Source organism: Protopterus annectens, chromosome 12.part0 (assembly GCF_019279795.1).
Source record: "Protopterus annectens isolate FY-2018-M chromosome 12.part0, PAN1.0, whole genome shotgun sequence".
Lineage (NCBI taxonomy): Eukaryota > Metazoa > Chordata > Ceratodontiformes > Protopteridae > Protopterus > Protopterus annectens.
In genome coordinates, this window is record NC_056746.1 from 506,008,666 (window position 1) to 506,031,885 (window position 23,220).

Genomic DNA, 23,220 nt, shown 5'->3' on the forward strand with positions numbered 1-23,220 from the left:
AAGGGGGTCCATAACACACACTCTGGCTAAATTCCTTGATGTTAAGCTGCAAGCTTTAGTAATGAGTGAACAGAATCTATGTAAAGACTCATGGGACTTCCTTAACAGGATTAACAGACTGGAATATGATGATTCTGGTATATTTGATATGGTTGATGTGAAAGATTTGTATATGGTTATACCCCATTCTTTAGGAATGGAATGGTTTTGTGAATATTTATTCGAGAAGGGAATCCCACAAGCTACCATAAATATGTAAGAACTCTTATTAGAATTGGTTTTGACTAACAACTACATATTGTTTGAGAATGAAATTTTTTTGCAAATCAAGGGTGTGGCCATGGGATCTACTTGTGGTGGTTTATATGCAAACAGCGTTATGTTACAGTGGAAGAAAAAGGTTTTATAATAATTGCCCTTATTACACTTATTGTAAAATGTACATTAATTTCTTGGACAATATTTTTATTTTTTGGGATGGCCCTGAGAATGTAATAGTTGATTTTTTAGACTATATCAAACACACAACAAGCATTTTCAGCTTTACCCATTGTGTTGATAAAATGAAGACTGCATATTTAGATGTAAAATTGATTAAGGATACTACCTTTTTATCCTAGATTTATAGGAAAGAAACGTATTCTAATAGCTTTCTCCATTATGAGAGTGCACATCCTTATAAACAAAAGAGGGCGGTTGTCAAGTGGCAATTTGTGAGAGCAGCCCATATGGTCAGTGTATTCGAGACTTTCTTGGATGAATGTGAACTACTTAAAGGAATGTTTTTAAAAAGAGGTTACCCACTGAAATTGATTAATGAAATTATGGTGGAGGTCATTAATAAACGAGAGAGGTTTTTTTTTGACAACTTCTATAAAAAAGGGGGGGGGGTTATAATTGTTTAAATAATTGTTTTGGTTTTCAATGTTATATAGTGTGGTGTGTGTAAACCAGATTTGTACATGGTATTTATATTATGGGATTTATATAGCATTCATTTGCTGTGTTTTTACATTTTGTATTATCACTTTAAGTAGTCATTTTCAGTTTGGGGTTCTGTTGCTCATTGGATGTTTCAATGAGAGCATGTGTGTTTTAAAATGTTTTTATAGTACATGAACTTAACAATTTATTGTTCTGATGAAGTCTCTGAATGGTCAGAGACAAACGCGCTTATCCACGTTTACTTGTTCAAACAGTAACTTTGTGATCCAGAGAATATTGCGGCTACACTTCTTCCTGTTGCCAGTGTTGGTTTATTAGTTTGTGTGTTTGTGGATTTTTATGGTTAATCAGAAAATCATCAATTCTTCTCTCTCTCCTCTTGGTTCCTAATATCAAGATTATTTGAATGCTATTTGAATACAAGTGTATTATATTAAATAGATGTATATAGTAGTATGAATAGTTTAAAAAAAAAAAAAGTTTATTTTAGTTTATATGATGCTGTTTTATCAAATGTGTAGTCTTGTCTTGCTAGATAATTGAATTGAAAGCTGTTAATTTAAGTTAAATATAACCAGTATTAAATTGATAAGGTGGTAGCTGAGGTACTGCTGCTTAGGGTAGGGGGTTAACTTGAGTGGTAAATACTACTCTAAGTTGGAGCTTTTAACTCCAGGCTGGATGCAAGGTTTAATCCTTACATTATTTTCACTTGTTCATTGTTATATGTATATAGTTTTGACATCCACAATATATTTTGTACACTCATTGTCACTACAAACAAAATTGAATCCTATACAAAATCCCATAAGAGATTCAATAAATACAGCTATATTTAAAGGTACACCTAAAGGAGGAGATGTAACATTACTTATGTTGTTATTTGTTATTTTGATCATAAGTTTCTTAAGTTTTAAAAATGCCAAATGACATCTTTAAAAGGAATTTCTTTAAACATTAATGAATTGAATAATCCGTGTAAAAGGGCAAGCTTAATAAGATACATTAATTTACATAAGGCCAACTTAGTCTTCCTGCAAGAAACCCATCTCTTGAAAAAAGATATTGATAAACTAGCCGCAAACAAATATACAGTATTGGTTAGTTCAGAGCACACTCAGAAAAAAAGAGGAGTGGCTATTTTATGGAATAAAAGTATGCCCATTCCTAAAACCATTAAGTCTTATCAGGATGACAAAGGAATGTTTTGTATGGTTACAGTACAAATTAATGGGAAGACTTACACTTTAATTAATGTATATTGGATACCTGGAATTGGTATTAATACAGTGAAACATCATCTTGATAAGATCATATCATTCTCTATAGGAGATATTATTTTAGCTGGTGACTTTAATTGTATACTACATGAAAGTGATACTACCACTATAGGAAAAAGAAGAATTACATCTAATGCAAAACATTTAAATGATTTTGCTAATTCTTATCATTTGAATGATATTAATAATCAGATAGATTCAAAATCATTACCATACACCTTTTTTTCTAAAAGATACAAAACTTATTCAAAAATAGATAGGGTCTTTATTTCTAACCAGATGGTAACAGATTTAATTAATTCCAAAATCATTTCATGTCCTATATCTGATCATAATTCAATTGTTTTGAATTCATGATAAAAATACTCAATGTTCAGATCAAAAGGATACCAGCATACTTAACTCAACTAAAAGACTATAAAGAATATATACTTTCAGAAGTAAAACATTTTTAGACATAAATAATACTCCTGAAGTCTCCATTGTCTATGTTTGGGATGCCTTAAAATCATATCTATATGGACAAAGTATCAGATGGTATAATAATAAAAGGAAATCTTGGGATAAGGAATTGTTAGATATTCAAAGTAAATTAGACTCTTATAAACATAATAATAAAGAAAATATTATGGACAAGAAAGTTATTGAAGAAATAAACAAACTAAATGAGAAATACAAAGAAATTTTAACTCATAAAGTTAAAATAACTTTAGAGAAATACAAGTTTTTGTCTTATTCAATAAGCCCCAAATACTTACATAGACTTAAAAATAAAACAAAAAGGTTCAATAAACAAAACCATATCAAAGAAATCTTTTCTCTAAGGAAAAAGAAGAATGTTTCTAGTATACCAGAAATACTAGATGAATTTAGAAATCACTTTCACAAAATTAACCATAATAACATTAACATGGAACCTAAAGATAAAATAAAGGAGTTTATAACCACAAACATGAATAAAAAGCTTAATAAACAACAGATTAAACTATTGAACAAAAGTATTTCCTATACAGAGGTTATTACACAAATAAATAAGCTTAAATCAAACAAAGCACCGGGTAATGATAGTATTATACCAGAGATATATAAAATCCTTTCTAAAAGTACATATTCATTAATACATAAGGTTTTTATTTTGGCCCAAACTGAGTTAATAACCCCCCATCTTGGCAATATACATTTATTTCGCCAATTTTAAAACCTAATAAAGATCCAACTAGATGTACTTCATATCGGCCCATCTCATTACTTAATGTTGATTATAAAATGTTTATGAGTATTTTTGCTGATAGATTGAAGACAATCATCCCCGGCATTATAGATATAGATCAGACAGGCTTCATTGTAAATAGAAATACTTTTGATAATATAAGAAGAACTTTAACATTAATTGATTTTGCAAATAGGAAAAAGAAAGATTTAACACTTATTAGTCTTGATATAAGTTCAGCATTTGATTCAGTAAGTTGGGACTATCTGTTTACCTTACTGAAGTGCACAAACTTCTCAGATGCATTTGTAAATCTAATTGAGCATTTATACAAAGGAACATTGGCTTATATTAAGGTAGGAACATATGTTTCACAAAAAATACCCATTTTTAAAGGTACAAAACAAGGATGTCCACTTTCTCCACTGTTATTCACTTTAGTAATGGAGCCTTTGGCTAATTTGATCAGAAACAGTACTGACATAGAGGGTTTTGAAATAGATGAAAATACAACATCCAAAATTCAACTTTTTGCAGATGATGTTCTAATTACATCAGCAGGATCTAATTCTTCTATGCAGTCTCTATTTGATAAAATAATGAATTTTAAAAGTATTTCTGGTTTAATATTCAATGAAGAAAAAACTAAAATACTACCTATATATACACGAAAAAATATTCTCATTAGTGATTTTACTAAATATGTACCCAATTCAGGTCAGATAGCTTATTTAGGTATAATACTATCTAAAGATATTAAATCTATTATATATAATAATTATAATACCTGTTTTCTTAATATACAAAATCTTTTTAATACCTGGAATAATATGTTTTTTACTATGGAGGAGAGACTTACAATTATTAAAATGATAACATTCCCCAAGATTTTATACTTAATACAATCAATAATACTTCCACCTACAAAAATAATTATCAAGAAACTGAATAAACTAATGTTAAATTTCCTATGGGCACCTAATAGACCTAGGATTACTTTAAAGAAACATACTAATAGCTGGTCTCAAGGGGGTATTTCTTTTCCAGACTTTAATTTATATACTATCTCTTCTATTGTAAAAGTTATTACTTTATTAATAGATCAGTCATATGTCGCAAAATGGAAAGATTATTGGGAGCTAATTAGTATGCACTTCATGAAAATCTCATTAACACATAAAAATATGATTGTAAATAACTCCATGTTATGGTTACTAAAGGAATTTTGTACTTCACCTATTACACCTAAACATATGGTTTGTTACCCATTAGATATTATTATTAGCTATCGTAACTTTATATTCATGCACCCTAAGTATAGGGAATGGAATTTTATTATATTCCCTATAATGTATACTCAGGGTATGCTTTTGTCATCTACTTCTGAAGGAACTCCTTTAGCTATAGATAATGATCTAAAGTACTGGTATCAGTTGATATCTGATAATAAAGTTAAAAATCTAGATTTCTTAAAACAAGAATTTGATCTAAGAGAAACTTGCTGGTTAGAGGTTCAGACCTTCAGACAACATCTCATTAATAAAATAGATCTAATGTCTATAACAGTTAAAGAATCTATTCCAACACTGATTGATTACTTGATATTAAATTTACAACATAAAGTTTCTGATAAAGGTAAACTTTCATACATACATAAAATTATCAGACAAGAAACTTTTTACAGTGTAGATTCATAGTGGAATTATTTCACTTCTATTAATGGGGACCCACCAAATCAACAAGATAAACAATATATATTGGAATCTGCCTATAGAACTACGTCTTCCATTGTCTGGAGACTTTATACATGGAAATTTTTACATAGATCTTTTTATACACCTTTGATGACGAATAAAATAAATAATAAAGATAATCTATGTAAGAGATGTAATGTAGAAATTAATGCTGACTGGGCTCATATGTTTTATGACTGTATAAAACTGAAAGAATACTGGAAGTCAATTAATGAATTTTTGCAGGCTCTTATTACAGATAATTTCATTATTTCTAAATCTCTTATATTATTCAACACACCTGTACCTCAAAGTGTTAAAAAGGTTAAGCTTCCCTTGTTATGGTCTATTCTAGCAGTGGCTAGGAAAATAATAACCAGAAATTGGATTTCAGATACACCTCCTTCGTTCAATGAATTTAAAAATGTTATGAATATAGTGTGCCATATAGAAATAAACACAATTAGGTCAAGAACAACTAGAAAAACATCTTATTATATTGTATGGGATAATTTACAAAATTTGTTAAAAAAATCCTAATTTCAATAGCATGGTATTTTAGTTTAATTAATTGATCTGATTGTAGTGGATGTCTTTGTAAATACTTTAGTTGTTTTGTTGAATGTTATAATCATATCTATTTTTAATTACTTGTGTAAAATTGTTATGATATTTCTCTTGTATGTTAAAACAATAAACCTGTTTTGAAAAAAAAGAAAATCATCAATTCTGGCGTTTCTAGCCAGAACAAAAGTCAGGCCTTTTTCAAGCTAATCAGCCCACAAACTAGTAACATGTGTCTTGCTATAGTTGTAAATTTTAAAGTCACCACAATTGTTGGAAATAATATTACAAACTCCTATTAATGGTACCATCGATAACTGCCCTTCCACCTGTCCCTCTGGTATGTATATAATCTTGGTGATATTTGGTTGTTTCGGTGTGTGGATCTGTGGTCCACATTCTCTGACTTCTCAGCCTCTCAGATGTCCTTAGGGGTGGGAATTCTAAAGGGTCTACCTTGATTGCTGACTCTGGCTGTCCTGCAGGGTTAAGAATCATTCCCCTATTGAGATTACTGCCTGTTTCATTCTTGTCATTCACCCAATTAGACAAAGAATTAAATGTATTACTGGATAGGTATTAAAACTGGGGGGGAGCAAGATATGCTCTACTTACTTCATAATCAGTCTTATCCTTCAATAACTTCTTAGATTTCTTGTACCTTAAATCAGATATAATCTTGTCCACTCAAACAAATACAGACCTATACTCATCTTTCTTACTGACAAACATTTCAACTTGAATGCTATTATCAAGTCTGGAAATAGTCTCGTATAATTCAGTCATTTTCCTATCACTTCTCTGATAAGTACCTGTAACAGTTCACAACCAAGTTTGTTAAATAACCCCCAATAACTCACAGCATAACTCTGAATCCTTCACCAGTCATGTAGGGAATTTCCATGTACATAAACACTTAGGAATGCACTCGACCAGTAAACATTAAAGAAAATAACTGTTTTCCATTTGTAGTTTCCTGTATTTGAGTGTTAAATCCTGCAACAGTTTCAACTGTCAAATGACTATTCTGAAATTATCACTATGGACTTCAGTTCCAAAACGCCACTCATTGCCATTGTCCGGCCACTCACAAAGTGAAACAAATTCACCCTGAAACAACCCTTCATTCCTTGCAGTTCCACTGAATGCCCAGGCATGTGCATTAACACTCCCCTCGTTTGTACTGTTGGCATGGTAAACCTGCTGCCTTTGAGCCAGTGTAATCTCAGAAAAAAAAAGAGAATATTGAGTTCTTTCAATGAATCCTTGATAAATATTACAGCCAACATTAATATCAAGTTCTCAACTGTTGTTTGCTACATTGACTCAATAAAGTAAGATTACCAATAGAAGAAGCCAGGTCCTTGTATTCCAAGTGTGAAGGATTATCTGCTCAACCAACTCCTCCTATAGCCATGGAAATTACTGTCACCAAGAACTTGAAGAACACAAAATCAAAACAGGAGTCAGGAGCCAGGAGCCAATTATCTCCACACTGGTTTATTTTATCACACTTAAGCACTTTCGTCCAGGTAAGCCTTCTAGCTGGATTTATGTTACAGAGGGCTAGATGCATGTGACTCAGGTATGGTTAGCAAACCTGATTGCTGAGGAATCTACTAGGTAGAATAAGGTAATGACATTTTTGTCAGTTCACCTACCCTGAGGGACTGAGTTTGAGGCCAAGGACCAGCAATTCTAGTGGAAACCAAGAACTTGGGTCCAGAGACATACACAAATGTAATGCAGAGTGTGAAATGAGCAGGATAGTGGGAAAGACATTCATAAAAACCCTCCCAAGTTATCAGGATGATGCCATGCTGCCAACACCCTGTTCTCTCTGCACACTACTTCCAGCTTCTTACACTATAGATTCCCCACTTGTGGAGCCCTGGTCAAAAGACACAAGTCAGACAGGTGTTGAAGAAAGTGGAGCAGATGATTAAGAAGGGGTTTGTGATGCAGATAATGACAGACAGCAGTGGTGGGAACAAAAGCAAATAAATTTTGAATGATTTTCTGAGCATAACGGGACACAGAACTTGCAGGTTGTTAGATGACAAAAAGTACCCATTTAAGGGTCTGGCAGAAATCAGTCAAAGCAACATGTAAAATATTAAACTTCAGGGAAAAGTTTGTCATTCCCTAAAGGTAAGGCCACCTGTTAAAGGCTCAATTGAAGTTCTGAGACATAAAGCTAGTTGCTAGCCTACACTGACAACCTGTTCAAATGACAGTAACATCTACATGCTTAATGCCTTGTAGTATCTGTATGTTTTGGGTCCTGTTGAGCAGGAGATAAAGACAAGAAAATAGCTTTGATATCCCCATAAAAAGGACCACAGCATATGCAAGTCATGATGCTGGGTAGGGATAGTATTCATTCTGAAAAAATTTAACAAGTCTGGGGAGTTTTCTATATATTCTTGTTTAATTTCAGATAGGGGAGGAAGCCAAAGAAAGAAGCTATAACAGATTCACTTAAAAACAGGTCCATCCTCTGTATGTGGGAAATGCATTATTTTGTCGTTAATATTTAAATGTACTTAAATTCAAATGGGGACTTAAAATTTAAAAACATTCTGTTTAGTTACATGTTCATCTCAGTGTGTTACTAATGAGATACAGCAATACAGCTTTCTCTTTTCCAATTGTTAGAGTTTATTGACAAGACTATGTGCTTTTTCTTATACTTCCCAAAATACTACTTTTGCAGCTTTGGTAAGGAATTGAGAGACATGTATTCAAGAAAATGAAAATTCTGTTTAAGTTCATCATGAATCTGTGTGAAATCACTTACATGTGTTAGATGATTGCTGCAGTCATATGTGACCATGTGGAGTGGGATGCTCCTTCCAAGCAGGCACTGTTCAATGTAGTCTGATAAAATCTCGGGAGTCTGATCAAGGCTGAGAAGACAGGTAAACTGTTACAATGTTGCTTGCACATGACAACTGCAAATATTGAGTTGAGCTAAAACTGTTACGGCATATTAACCTCAAGTTGAAGGTATGATAATATTACATATATTATCTACACATATGTATGTATATATTATATATGCTGTTGCATATACAAACAGTATAGCTGTGTAGGCTTTAGAAACATTATTCACTGAAAGAATGCAATTATATTTTGGCTGAAACTCTCACATCATTATGTTCCCTAAGGGGTGAATAATTGTAGAGTTTGTAAAATACAGAAAGGGTAGATTCAACCAGGAAATATAAAATGGCCTTTTGGTCCCGTTGATCATTAGAGTTCACTACCCCAGCAAATCCTTTTTCGAATCCTAACAAAATGCATCAAATTTAGAGATTTTTATTAAAATTAAGTACTTAAAATGGCTTTTTGGTCCCGTTGATCATTTGAGTTCACTATCCCAGTAAATCCTTTTTCAAATCCTAATAAAATGCACCAAATTGAGATTTTATTAAAATTAAGTACTGGAGCAAAATGAAACCCACATCACACACATATAAGTGTGTGTGTGTGTGTGTGTGTGTGTGTGTGTGTGTGTGTGTGTGTGTGTGTGTGTGTGCATATATATATATATCTATATATATATATATATCTATATATATATATATATATATATATATATATATATATATATATATATATATATATATATATATATATATATATATATATATATATATATATATATATATATACACACACACACACACATTTGTGTGTGTGTGCATATATATTTTTATATATATATATATATATATATATATATATACATATGTGTGTGTGTGTGTATATGCGTGTGTGTGTTTGTGTGTGTGTGTGCATCTTTATATATTATATAAATATATAGAACAGACCTGAAAGACTGTTTTTCAAGACATTATCTCTTCTATGACTATGAGGCAATACTGGCAAACCAAATTCTCTCTAATCAGCACCTTGAACATCATTTTCTTAGGTTTTTGTTTAGAAAAGCCTTAGGATGCAGTTTCCCAAAACTACGTTTTAGAGGCAAACACTCTTAAATTTGTGACAACACAGTGGTGCTATGGTTAGAATTGGTGCTTCACTGTGCTTTAGTCAGTATGGTATTTGGCTGGGGGTGTCTTCTGCATAGTCATCTTTTCCTTCTCATGTCCGAGTTGGTTTTTACTTAGGGTGCTTCAGCTTTTTTCCCATATACAAGGACATGTTGTAGGTGAAATGATCTTCTAATCTGGCTGTAGGGGTGTGTGTGTGTGTGTGTGTGTGTGTGTGTGTGTGTGTGTGTGTGTGTGTGTGTGTACATATATATGCGCACGCTCATGCCTCTTGCAATACATCAGTATTTTATCCAGACTTAGCTTCCCTGCCTTACCCCTACAGACTACTGGGAGAGGTTTCTGTTCTCAAGTGACCCTGAACTGATAAGTGGGTAATTACACAACAGTGAATGAATAATGCTGGCAATCTTGACAACAACTGGTAATGTACTCTGCCATACTATGACCTTAATTTATTATATTTTTTAATTTAGACAAATACATTAGAATGATAGTTAATCAGTTTAGTGACTTGTGGAGAACCGTACCAGATAAGATTTTACTGTGGATGACAATGACCACACACTCTGCCATCCTTTGGCATCAAACATAAAACTGTATAAAAAAACAGCATTTCCAGCTGATGAGAATCACATGCAGTCTAGTCTCTTATCTTCCCTTTATACAGTAAAACTACACATCCTTATTCTTACTCCATTCAGCCATCTCTTTAGCAGTTGACTATACCCAGTTTAAAATCTAGCACTGTTTTTGCCTCACTGCCTTTACTGGAAGAGCATTCCAAGGATGCATGGTTTTGTGGGCTTGCCATTGATTTCTGCAACAACTTAAAGGATTTACAGTGAATAGAGTATTAATGTAGTAGATTACGTATGTGTTGCATGGATAAAAAGCAGTGTTACAAGTTCTGTTATGAGATGTTTTCTGCTGTACTATTTAGATGAAAACAGAAGTTGTTGACAGAACAAAATGCTTTGCTTTCCTCAGTCTACCATGAAATCTTCAGTCTCTTGCCATGAATATTTTCACTTTCTGACCTTTCCACTCTTTTCCATTTAACTGAGGACTCTTGCTCCTAAGTCACAGAAGTTTGAATCTGTCAAGAATTTAGGCACCGCTATCACTGTTAAGTCATGCATATACACACACACACACACACACACACACACACACACACACACACACACATGTAATATGACTATCTTACTAACTAATGAACAGAGTTCATCACCCGATTTAAGAGCATTTGTATTAAATATATATCATATTACATGCTGATTCATATCTCCTGTAATTATTACTATAATGTCACTATTGTGCAATATTCCATCGTGTCCCTTACCCTATGATTAAGTATTATGCAATGTTTGATTATGGCTATCTATCTTATATGTATATGTGCTCAGCTGTACATGGTACATTTGTATGTATATTTGTTCCACTCTATATTGTATACTGATTGTTACTTTTACGTAGCTCTTCTTCTAAGGCCTTTACTGAAAAGAGGTTTCCAACCCAGTCTGACTTTCCCATTAAACAAATGCAAGTAAATAATACATGAATACATCACCAATACAGTTATATTAAAAAAATACACATCACACATTCACTCTTCCTTTCCTGTGAAAACATATAGCCCCCCCCCCTCCATTTATCACATCACCCAGTGCTTACTACCATTTTCAACTTTATTTCACTTTTCTGCCAATTTGTCTTCAATATTATTTTAACTTCAGTTTTCACTTAGTACAATATTTGCTAAACCCCTTCTAGTACTGTCTGATCAAATTTAGCTTTCAACTGTTATTTTTTTTTCACTTTTTCTTAAAGTTACTTTTCCTAAAAATAGTTCAGTTAATTGGACCTTATCCACTTGTATAGGGCATAATGTTGTAGTAATTTACTGAATTAATGTTTATGACTATATTAAAGATTAATGTTTTGTTTTGTGTACATTTATGGACTGACAATGCAAAAATGTTATTTGTTACCCTTGAGTTTTAAAATGTTTATGCTTTGTATATATTCCAGCTGTGTATATTACAATTATTGCATCTTGCAAATTCTTTAACTTGGTGTGTAACCTGTCATGCATTTGTAACCCAGGTAGATTTTGAAAATGTGTTCTGCATTGTAGGGCTACTCTCGTCAACAAAATACAAGTATGTGTTTTGTCAGAACACAAGCTACGTGAGTAATGGCTCCACAGACCTTTAATGGGGCAATGAAATTGGGTCACCTCTTTTATTTGGTATTATCATGGCATCAGGAACTTAATTTTCATTTAGTTTGTATTTTAAACTTGAGTGCCAGATTCAAATCCTGTTATTAAGCTCATGGTTAAAATACACTATCTAAAAAATACAGGCAAAATATACAAACACTGAAAATAGAAGTTATGTACTTACCATAACGTTCCATGTGAGTTGTTTATCTCGCCTTTATTCTCACTGATGGGCTGGAGCCAATCCTCGGCTCCGACATGGCTGATAGCAAGTTCAAGGTTTGCCAGTAGCTCGAGACCAGCCCCTTATCCCACCATGCACTGCTAGAATTACCTCAGATCTTGTTTGCTGTGAATAATAGTCTATACATATATATAAAACCCATACATACTCTCTTATATATATCTACGAAGAAGAGTACCCAAAGGGAAAGGGAAATATTGAATAACCAGGATGGCACTAGCCTCTAAGTCAACAGTCAGCCAGGAGGGGGAAGGAGGGAGGGACGTGAGAATAAAGGCGAGATAAACAACTCACATGGAACGTTAATGTAAGTACATAACTTCTATATGTAAAGTTGTTAATCTTGCCGATTATTCTCACTGATAGGTAGCATCCCTAGCACCCTCAACCCTGAGTGGCTCATGGGAGTACGTTCTTCAGTACTGTAGAACCAAAGGAAGACCTGTCCCTAGAAGCCTTATCTACTTTGTAATGTGAGATAAAAGTATGAGGGTTAGAACCAAGTGGCTGCAGCGCAAATATCATCAAGGGGCAATTTAGCTTGAAAAGCAGAAGAGGTAGAGACAGCTCTGGTAGAATGAGCTTTTGGTTTGTGCGTTAAAGGCATGTTCACATTTTCATAAACAAAGGATATACAATCAGATAAGCATTTAGATAAGGTTGTTTTAGCCACTCGATTGCCTTTTCTTGCTTCTGAGAAGGCTACAAAAAGTTGATATGATTTCCTAATATCCTTAGTTCTGTCAAGATAAAATCTGAGCCGTCTGTGAACATCAAGCTTGTGCAGCATATATTCTAAGTTGTTAGAGTGGTTGGGGAAGAACATTGGTAGTTCAATGACCTGATTGATGTTTGACTCAGAACAGGCTTTAGATAAAAATGAGGGGTTCGTTCTGAGAGATACTCTATCAGCATGGAAGATCATGTAGGGTGGTCTGACGGATAATGCTTGAAGTTCTGACACTCTGCGGGCAGACGTAATGGCCACAAGAAAAATCGTTTTCCACGATAAGAATTTTAAAGCACAAGAAAAAGCTGGTTCAAAGGGAGGAAGAATAAGTTGAGACAGCATAAGGTTTAAATTCCAGGGAGAAAAGGGAATCTTGATCGGAGGTCTCATATGAAGAACGCCTTTAAGGAAGGTTCTGGATAATTTATGGCTCATAATATTTAAACCATCAAGATCAAGGTGAAAATTTGAGATAGGAGTTAACTGAACTCGAACTGTAGCATCTGCTGCCCCTTCCTTAAAAATGTTTGTCAAAAATTCTAAAATTGAAGATAGCGGAGCTTGAAAGGGGTCAATGTTCTGCACATTGGCCCAGATTGAGAACCTTTTCCATTTGCTGCCATATAATTTCCTGGTAGATGGCTTGTGAGAGGACAAGAGAATCTGTCTTGTATCTTCTGAAATTGAATGAAGCCTGGCAATTAGGGGAAGTGGATTAGCCAAGCAGTCAGTTTCAGGGACTGTAGAGAAGGATGAAGGTCCCCTGACGGGTGCGTCCGAAGGTACGGAACAGGGTCCAGGATCCATGGATCCTCCAACAGATGATGGTGGAGAAATGGAAACCAAAGCTGTTGAGGCCAGTAAGGGGCTATGAGTATAACCTTCCTTCCCAGCGATTTGGCTTTCTGTAGAAATCTGGGTATTAATGGGAAGGGTGGAAATGCATAAAGGAGACCCGGGGGCCAATAGTGTAAAAGTTCATCTCTCGAGGGATGACTGGGAGGTGGTATCAGGGCAAAGTAGCTTCTGCATTTTGAGCTGATGTGGCTGGCAAAAAGGTCACAGCAAGGCTGGCCCCATGTGCGGAAAATCAACTCCGCAACCTGTTGATTGAGAGACCACTCGTGAGGGAGTAATATTGCCCTGCTTAGCTTGGCCGCTATGATGTTGGATTTCCCCGGGATGTGTGTTGCTAACAGAAAATGCTGGGATGACACAGCCCATTGCCAAACCCTGAGGGCTTCTCGACAAAGGGGGTAAGACTTGGTTCCGCCCTGCTTGTTCAAGTACCAGACTACTGACATGTTGTCGGTCTGAATTGCAATAGTCCCTAGAGGGAGAGAGTCCTGAAAATACTGCAACACCAGAAGTACCGCTCTCCGCTCTAGAACACTGATGTGCAGATGTGATTCTTGATCTGTCCATGTGCCATGGGCAGGCTTTCCATGAAAATGCCCCCCCCCCCACCCTATTAGGGAAGCGTCCATGGTCACAGTGGCTACTGGGGGGGAGAACCAAGGGTCTCCCTACTGTAACATGAAGAGATGTCAACCACCACCAAAGGTCTCTCCTGCAAGAATCCATGATAAGAATCGTGGTGCACTGGTAGTTTCTGGTAAGACCACTGAGTGAAGAGAAGCCATTGAAGGATTCGCATATGCATCCTTGCGAGTGGTATAGCCAGGATTGCTGCTGCCATCAAACCTAGTACTTTCAATACCTCCGCTGCTGTAGCTTTGTTCTTTGACACCAGTGAGCTGACATTTTGGCGAAGAAGAGAGACTCTTTCGATAGGGAGACGTAGAGTGGTGGTTGAGGTATCTAACTCTGCTCCTAGAAAAACGGTATGTTGAGATGGCGATAAGGCAGACTTTTTGAAGTTGATCATAATGCCTAATTGATGGCAGAGTGTCAGAGTGTATTGTGTTGCCTGAGTCAATTGATGCCTGGTGGTAGCGGTGAGGAGCCAATCGTCTAAGTATGGAAACACCTGGAATCCTAGACGCCTCAGGTGAGCTGTGACCACTGCCATGCATTTGGTGAACACTCTGGGGGCTGAAGTGAGACCAAAGGGCAGAGCTCGAAACTGGTAATGATTGGCTCCCAACTGGAAGCGCAGATGATCTCTGGAGCATCTGTCCATCTTTATGTGATAGTAAGCGTCCTTGAGATCTATGGAGCACATCCAATCGCCTTTCCCTAAAAAGGGAAGAAAGGACTGAAGCGTGACCATTCGGAACTTCTCTTTCTTTACGAACTTGTTGAGTCTGTTGAGGTCCAAGATAGGTCTCCAGTTCCCTGTTTTCTTTGGTACCAAAAAGAATCTTGAGTAAGTTCTGAATCCAACTTGGTCTGCTGGGAATGGTTGGATGAGACTTTTTTTCTAACAATCTGTGGACCTCTATGATTGCTTGTTCCCTGAGATTGGGTGGAACATCTGGGATTTTTTTGATAGGAATGGGAGGGGTAAAGAACGGTATGAAATATCCTCTGGAAATGATGCTTTGTAGCCAAGAATCCGATGTTATGTTTATCCAGGCTTCTGGGTACAAAGACAAGCGACCCCCGACTGCCTCCAGAGCCGAACAGTCAGGCCCCCTTTCAGGAGCGCTGGTAGGACTGACCGGAGAACTGACCCCTGTCACCCTGTTGCTGTGGACCCCCTCGGCCACGGGGGTGGCGTCTTCCATTATAACCCCCTCCTCTGCCTCTAGAGGAGGTTTCACCACATGTGTCATGAAAGGCTGCTTGAGTTTTTATGAACCACATCTCCCCCCCAGGGCCCTTGGTGTAGGGCCAAGTAGGAGTGGAAAAGTGGACCCCAACGGCAGATAAAGTCTTGCCATCCTGTTCACACCTGGTTAAAGTTTCCTTTACTTTGGGCCCAAACAGTGATGAGCCATCAAATGGGGTAGTAATAAAAGAAGACTAGAAAGTTTTTGCAAAGGAACAGAGATGCATCCAGGCTTGTCTGCAAAGAGCAATGCCTGAACTAGCGGTTCTACTTGAACCATCAGCTGCATAGGATATGAGACGCATGGACGAGTTCACTTCTGAGTTAAGGGTAGCAAGCTAGGCTTTGACTTTGTCGGCCACTCCTGCAGCTACTGTACCCTAGAGAGTATCTCCTAGCTCTTTCAGAAGATCTCTCTGTAGTCTTGTAAAATTGGTCAAGTAGTTCAGTGATCGCAGAGAAAAAGTCGCTGAACTAAACATGCACTTCCCATATCTATCCAGAACCCTAGAATCTCTGTTAGGGGGATGGATAGAAGAGGATGTCTCGGATACTTCCTTTTTGGTGGCTGCAGCCACCACCATGGCATCCACAGGCACTCCTTTTGTCAAAAAAAGTTTATCGACTGGGGCAGATATGAATTTATTGGGTCTACGAGGGACAGGTTCCATGGCCTCCGGTGACTCCCACGCCTTACGAGAGATCAGATCCATGAGCTCGTCATAAGGCGGAGACACCCAAGAAGTGGAAGGTTGAGACCCAAAAGCTTACAAGAGCACAGACTCATCCTCAGTACGGGTCTTGGGCTGCCAGTCGCCCCTTTGACTAAGGATCTCTAGTATCTCTGCAAAAGAGATATCCTCAGAGGGGGACCGAGGGGAGCCTTCTGACTCATTTAAGTCCGTGTCAGATGTCAAAGACTCCTGTGGGGAGTCTAAGTGCCTCCTTTTGCACAGTCTCTTTCTGGACACCTCCTCAGTGGGGGTCTGGAGAGGTCTCAGAAGAGCAGGGGACACCCTGTAGGGGTACTTGAGGCTCAGGGTCTCTACGCTTAGAGGGGTTGGTAGATGCAAAAGTAGACACAGGAGCTTGAGGGGAGAGGGAAAGCTGAACTGATGCTGATGTTGTCTTTGGAGACAAAACTCTCATCATAGCACTGAAAGAACCATGGCTCCGACGAGGAAGAGTGGACGGACCTGAGAGTACTGTATGATCCTCCCGCACCAAAACCCTGGGCTCCGAGCCTGAGGTAGGAGCCGAGCTCATCCGAGCCGAAGCCCCGAGAGGGAGAGTCGGCATCGACAAGTTGGTGCGACTATCCTCCTCGGACCCGACTGGACAGCGTCGGCTCCTAGAGCCCTCAGTCAGCGCCGAGGACATCCAAGTAGATGGAGCCGATAACCCCGGAGCAGATATCAGCTCCAAGGGTCCGACCACCATCCTTTCGACTTCCCTCGGCTCCGAGAGTCCAGTATGGCTCGGAGGAGAAGTAGACAAGTTTGGTTCCATGGTCTTCAGCACTGACAAGCTGGTCGGGGCCGACAACAATTTGGCAAGTCCTGGTGCCTGTAAAAGCTTCTGCACTAGCCGATACATATCCAAATCTGAAAGGCTGACTGAAGACTTAGCTGAATGCACTGAAGGTGCTGACTGGAGAAGAGGTGAAGAAGGAACTTTGAAGACCGGCTCCAATACTGAGAGCTGGCTCTGAATCAAAGGTACGCTCGGCTCTGATGACTGTGGAACTTATGACCCCTCCTTCTGAAATTTTAGCCTTTTTGGATACCTTATCTGAAGACTTGGATTTTGAAGATTTGGAAGACGTATTAGCACCTTCATGGCTATTCAAAACCTCTGAAAAAGATTGCTGTAGCAATCCTCTGTCTATAAGTTTCCTCCTCCTCTCCAAGAGGACTCTTGAAGAGAAGGAGTGACAAATGCTACAGGTGTCTTGGAGGTGCTTGGCCCCCCAAGCAGTAGACATATTGAATATGTCCGTCAGTGATGGACAGTTTCTGCCCACAATCTGGGCATTTTTTAAAACCCGATTTGGGATGGGATTTCTCCCTATCCTCTGATATACTGAGAGAAAACAGTAAATAGATTCACAAACAACTAAGCCCAACCTGGGCACTATCTACAACAGTAATATATATAAATAAAAATATAATACAAATATGGGACTAAGAGTCCCACAGAAAAAAACCTAACTACTAAATGGATTAATAGTAGGAAAAGGGGCTAAAGGCCCATACAAACTAAAAAAAAAAACAAGTCCCTAATTTAAAACAATTTAAACTATCTAAACTGTCAAAACTATCTAAAAATAATGGAACTAACAGACACTACATAAATATATCAAAAAGGAAAACTTTTGAAAAACTTTTTAAAAACTTGCTGTTAATTCTGTTTCTAAAATGGTCTGAGCTATCTGGATCACCGAGATCTCTCTTGCCGTGGCAAACTAGATCTGAGGTAATTCTAGCAGTGCATGGTGGGATAAGGGGCTGGTCTCGAGCTACTGGCAAACCTTGAGCTTGTTATCGGCCGTGTCGGAGCCGAAGATTGGCTCCAACCCATCAGTGAGAATAATCTGCGAGATTAACAACTTCACATCATGTAAAAACAACTACGATGTTATATTTTTATTCTGATTTTTTTTAAACAAGAAACATCTTTATTAAATTATCATGTACAACATAGGCAATCATACATTTATATAAATGAAAACAAACCATATTTGCATAATTTTACTTGCAAACATTATACATCACAAACCATATCAACATAATTTTAGTTGCAAATGTTATATCACTTATAATCTATCCAGTCATTGTCAATCAGACATTACAAACCTAATTCCTCCTCTGCATGTATTGTTCCAATTCCCATTTTTGTTCTGTTATTTTCTCCTACCCTTTTCTAAAGATAAAAATTCTAGTTGTTTTATCTTTGTTACTATAATCACTACTACTAGTACAGTTGGTTTAGACTTTGATTTCCATTTTCTAGTAATTACTTTTTTGTCACCCATGATTAGATGCAACAAGGCCTTACTATGTCTGGGTAATTACAATTCTCTCATACCTCAAAAAATAATTTCCTTAGTTACACTTATTTGCTCACCCAGCATCTCTGACAGAGTAGTCTGCAGAGAGTCTTTAAAGTCTGCCAACTCTTTACAGTCCCACCCACTATACACAAATGTCTCTTTTCAGGACAATTTGAGAGAGATATGTATAGTGAAACAATTTGCTCAGATTTGCACAGTATGCAGACAAAGTGATGGAATCTAACTAATGAATACAGGATGAAGCTTGTTAGCTGCTATCCTTTATATCCTTGGGCTAACCTGCTAGAGTACTTCAGACTTAGGGCTAATGACCATCTTCAGGATGAAAAACTTTACCATGAGAACATGTGACAGTGATTTGTGCACTGTTCTCCTCAAAAGCTGACTACTATAACTCCACATATCTAACACAGCATGCAATTAATCTTAATCAAGTTAATCTGATTCACATTATTCTGCCATACTGACTGGGAATACAGGTCATGCTCACTTTACCCATCCTCAAATATATATACTTCATGCTACTTCAATTTAAATCATTTTCAAGATATTACTGTTGACATATAATGCCCTTCATCAACTTGGACATGCCTAAATAAAATACCAGAGTAGCTGTTAACACTGCCCTAGGAACCAAAAAGCTGTTGACAAAGACAGCTAATTTTCCAAGGTCTGTTTAGTTTCAACTGGCTCAAGGGCACTGTCAATACCTGGTCCTACCATGTGGAATTCTACACCACTTTATTAGGAAAATGCTTAACAAGATGATCTTTACAAAAAGGTTATATTTATTTGTTGAGATTTGCCTTTCATCCTTAAACTCTAGACAAAGTATGTTTTAAATATGTTTTAATCTGTTAGCTTTATGATGATTTTTGTTTTGGCCCAATGCCTGACAGCAATCTGCCCTTCCTCATCTCTGTCATTGATAATGTCCTTCTGTTATCCTTACGGGAGAACAACTGAGCCTAGAAGGTTGCCAATATTAAAGCAACCAATAACTTTATTCCTTTTTTTGCTCAAAGATTTTTTACTGTTTTCCAATAAAGAGAAAAAGAAAACATTTTGAACTTACATTTACAATTTGAAAAACGAAATATGGTAAACTATATACAAAATTTACAAAGGCCTCAGGCAATATATTAGAGAATAAATATATATATATATAAATGAGATAACTTTATTCCTTGGTGGCGGACATGTTTACCTTCTGAAACAAGGGCCCGTTATGTATTTCCTTCTGAACATTTGTTTCCATATACATGCAATGAAAGTGTATTTTATTTTATTTCATTTGGTAAACAGAGTTAGAATGTTGATCCCACTGGACCATTTTTAGATTCGGCCCAGATCACTATTTGAGTGTGGTTCAGCAGTGCCAAGTATAAGTTCCAGTAGGTATCACAATTGCAGTGGAAAAGATCAGCCTCTTTCCTTAATGAAAGGCAGTCTATCATCAGCTACACAGACTCATCATCTCTCACTTCCTCCTCCAATGCTTGGACCTCTAATCAGTTCCTGGCCATCTGGCAGCCTGCTTCATGAAGATGGCCTGGACTTATTCTGATATGTTATAGATCATTCAACTGTGATTTTTGACCAGAGTTATTTACACTGCATAAAGCCCTTATTTTATAAAATGTGCAGTTCAAATAAACCACTAAATTCCTAAACATTGTGTGTAGCCTCACAGCTTGTATGTGCTCGTAGTATGTGGGATTATGAACCAGACAGATATACAATTCATAGAAATGAATTACGTTACAGATAAGCAGTCTAAAGATGGACATCCCCAGCAATTCACATTGTACAGGATATATGCATCATGTTCTGCTGTATCCCAAAAATAACAGTAAATATGTAAATTTCTAGTCACTCCTGCACATCTATTCGCGCCAGAGTATCTTCTCATGACACCTCTGTGCTTACCATCGAGCGCGCCATGAGAAGATACTAATTGCAAGCTGTTACCCCCGAGTGCCTTCCACAAGCGCGAGAAACTGTAGTGAAGATTTGTAGTTGAGCTTAATGTAAAACGCACTGAAATCGTAACTGAACTTGTAATTTACCTTATATAGTTTTTACATTAAGTTCACATTAAAATTTTAGCACAAATTCCGGTTTAAAGGTTCTTGATAAAGCAAGTGGGGGCAGCCAATCGGATTATTGCAATCCAAGCCACCACTTGCGTAACAGGTCCACCCCCAACCTAATTTCCTTTTGTATTCCCCAAATAAATACAGGGTCCAGCAGCAGGTATTTCTTTTCTTTTTGCTAATATTTGTAGATTTTACCTGCTACTGGATCCCTCTATTTTATTTGGGCACTCACGGATCACCAGAGATAGTCACTGAGGCACACCGCAGTTGCTACAAGGAGTTCCCAGTTTGACTGCCCAAAGAACTGCTATTTTTTCCCTTCAGGTAAGCTGTCGTTTCCAGTGTACTCTGTTGTTTTCTTAGACTACTGAAGTTTAAATCCTCCCATCTTTTGTCTGGATGGGAAGAATGGAAATGGAAGAGCAGTAGTGGAAGGGCCAGCTAGCTGCAGCCATCCATCAAACTCTCAGATTAAAGGTTTTGATTTGTTTTAATTAAATCTGATTTGTTTAAGTGTAACTTTCGTCGTGTTTGAAAATAATTTTTCTAAGCGTTGTGATGTTTGTTTTGAAAAGGTCAAAATGCAAGATTTTTGCAAAGTTGCTAATTTCCACACTGGGAATTTTTTTTTTCTCATACGTTTAACGCGTGGGTATTTTAAGGTGTCGGGCAGTAAGACACAGTAACAGCAGAGTAAAGCCTGGTGTCATGTGAATAAGTTCATTTAACCTAATTTATTTCTGAGATGTTCTTCTTTCAGCTTTTCACGGTTAGGGGTCGCCACAGTGGAACTCCAGTCCACTAATGATTGGCAGTAGATTGTTACGGTGCCAAGGTGCCAGCCCGACGCCCATTCACGCATGTCTTTCGAATGCCACTTGACTGTGGGGAGGACATGCAGACTCCACACAGAAGGCGCTCCAAACTCAACTAAAACAGTAACTCTGTGTGTGTGTGTGTGTGGGGGGGGGGGTAATTGTATTCAATACTCGCTGCTGTATGTAGGTGTCCCTTTGATGCTGATTGTCCTTGCACTGGCTTGTCTACAAAAAGCTTTATCTTAGTGATGCCTGCAGATACTGAACACGTGAGGAACTTTGGTAAAAGTTTTTATCATGAGGTTGTAGACACTAGGCAGACTTTTATTAACTTTGTTGTCATGTATTTGAATGTTTAAATAATTGATATTCCCGATATGGTTTAATATGCCATTTACAGAAGATGTGTGCTTGTTTTTTAGAACCAGTTGTTCATTAGATATTTCTTGGTGGATGATCATTCGGATTCTTTGGATTCCTTTGCTTGTATTGCATTTTCCATCCGAGAAGTTCTTAAACAGGAACATAGAGGTTATCATGTAGCTTCCTGATATTTGGCACCTGATGTGGTATTTGCGTGTCTGACCTCAGTCCTGTTTCACAAGTGATGCAGTGACTTCCAGAGGGGGGTGTTCAGGTGAAATATGTACAAGACTGTATTGCTGTGCACAGCTGATTTTGCTTTATTTACTGATGTTGCTGTCTGTCTTTTATACTTTTTGTTTTGCTTTAAAAAACATTCCTTGCTTATGCAAATGGGAAGATGAGCAACGCTAACCAGCAGCTAACTGGCCAGGTTGCACCTCTCCCGCTTCTCATGCCACTTCCACTGACTTGTAGAGTCGCGGCAGGCTCGCAGATGTATTGCTTTACGTTTGCAAGGTTTTCGGCATGGTCTGGAGTAGAACCCAATAATTTCACTGTGTTACAGTTAGAGAAAGCGACTGGTATGCTTGTGTAACTGGGCAACTGGTGGCCTAATGGTTAAGGTGTTTGCCTTACAAACACAAGGTGCAGGTTTGAGTCTCACAAGGGATAATTGGCTAAGCTTAAAATGGCTCGCAAGGGCAGTTAGCTTAGTACTAATCTATGAACCTATGAACTTTAACAATAAAAGCGAATGCTGATATGTAGAACGTGGTACTTGTAAGTCTCCCTCATTTTTGCTGACGTTTTTTCTTATTCGGTTATTTGTTTCCTACGCACTGCACCTACTTTTCTACATTAATGTTTCATGTTTTGGGCACAGAAAATCCAATAATTTGTTCTGTTTGTAGAGTGCTGCACCTTACCCCAGAGCAAAATAGGTTTCACCACTGAAACTATGATGTACAGGTGAAATCTGTCCAATACATGCAGCTTATTATGACAAGCCAATTAAATAGATTAGGAGGAAGTAAATTAACTCTGCTTCACCAAATTGTATCTCAAAACCACATGTTGCTATAGAATTTTACAGGATGTATACAAATTATGGATTAAATATAAGCAAATATTTAATCTATTAATATTACAGATTTGCAACACTTTCAGTCTGAAGATAA

General features: G+C 37.1%; 1 protein-coding gene across 3 annotated transcripts in view; it reads right to left on the minus strand.

Annotated features, from left to right (window-relative positions):
* Window positions 1-23,220, minus strand: part of VWA3A (von Willebrand factor A domain containing 3A) — a 2,208,650-nt gene that overhangs the window by 1,520,156 nt on the left and 665,274 nt on the right. For all 3 annotated transcript variants that reach the window (XM_044089639.1, XM_044089638.1, XM_044089640.1), the window contains one exon: window positions 8,533-8,641. In XM_044089639.1, coding sequence (XP_043945574.1) covers window positions 8,533-8,641 — 109 coding nt within the window. The remainder of the gene's footprint in view (window positions 1-8,532; window positions 8,642-23,220) is intronic.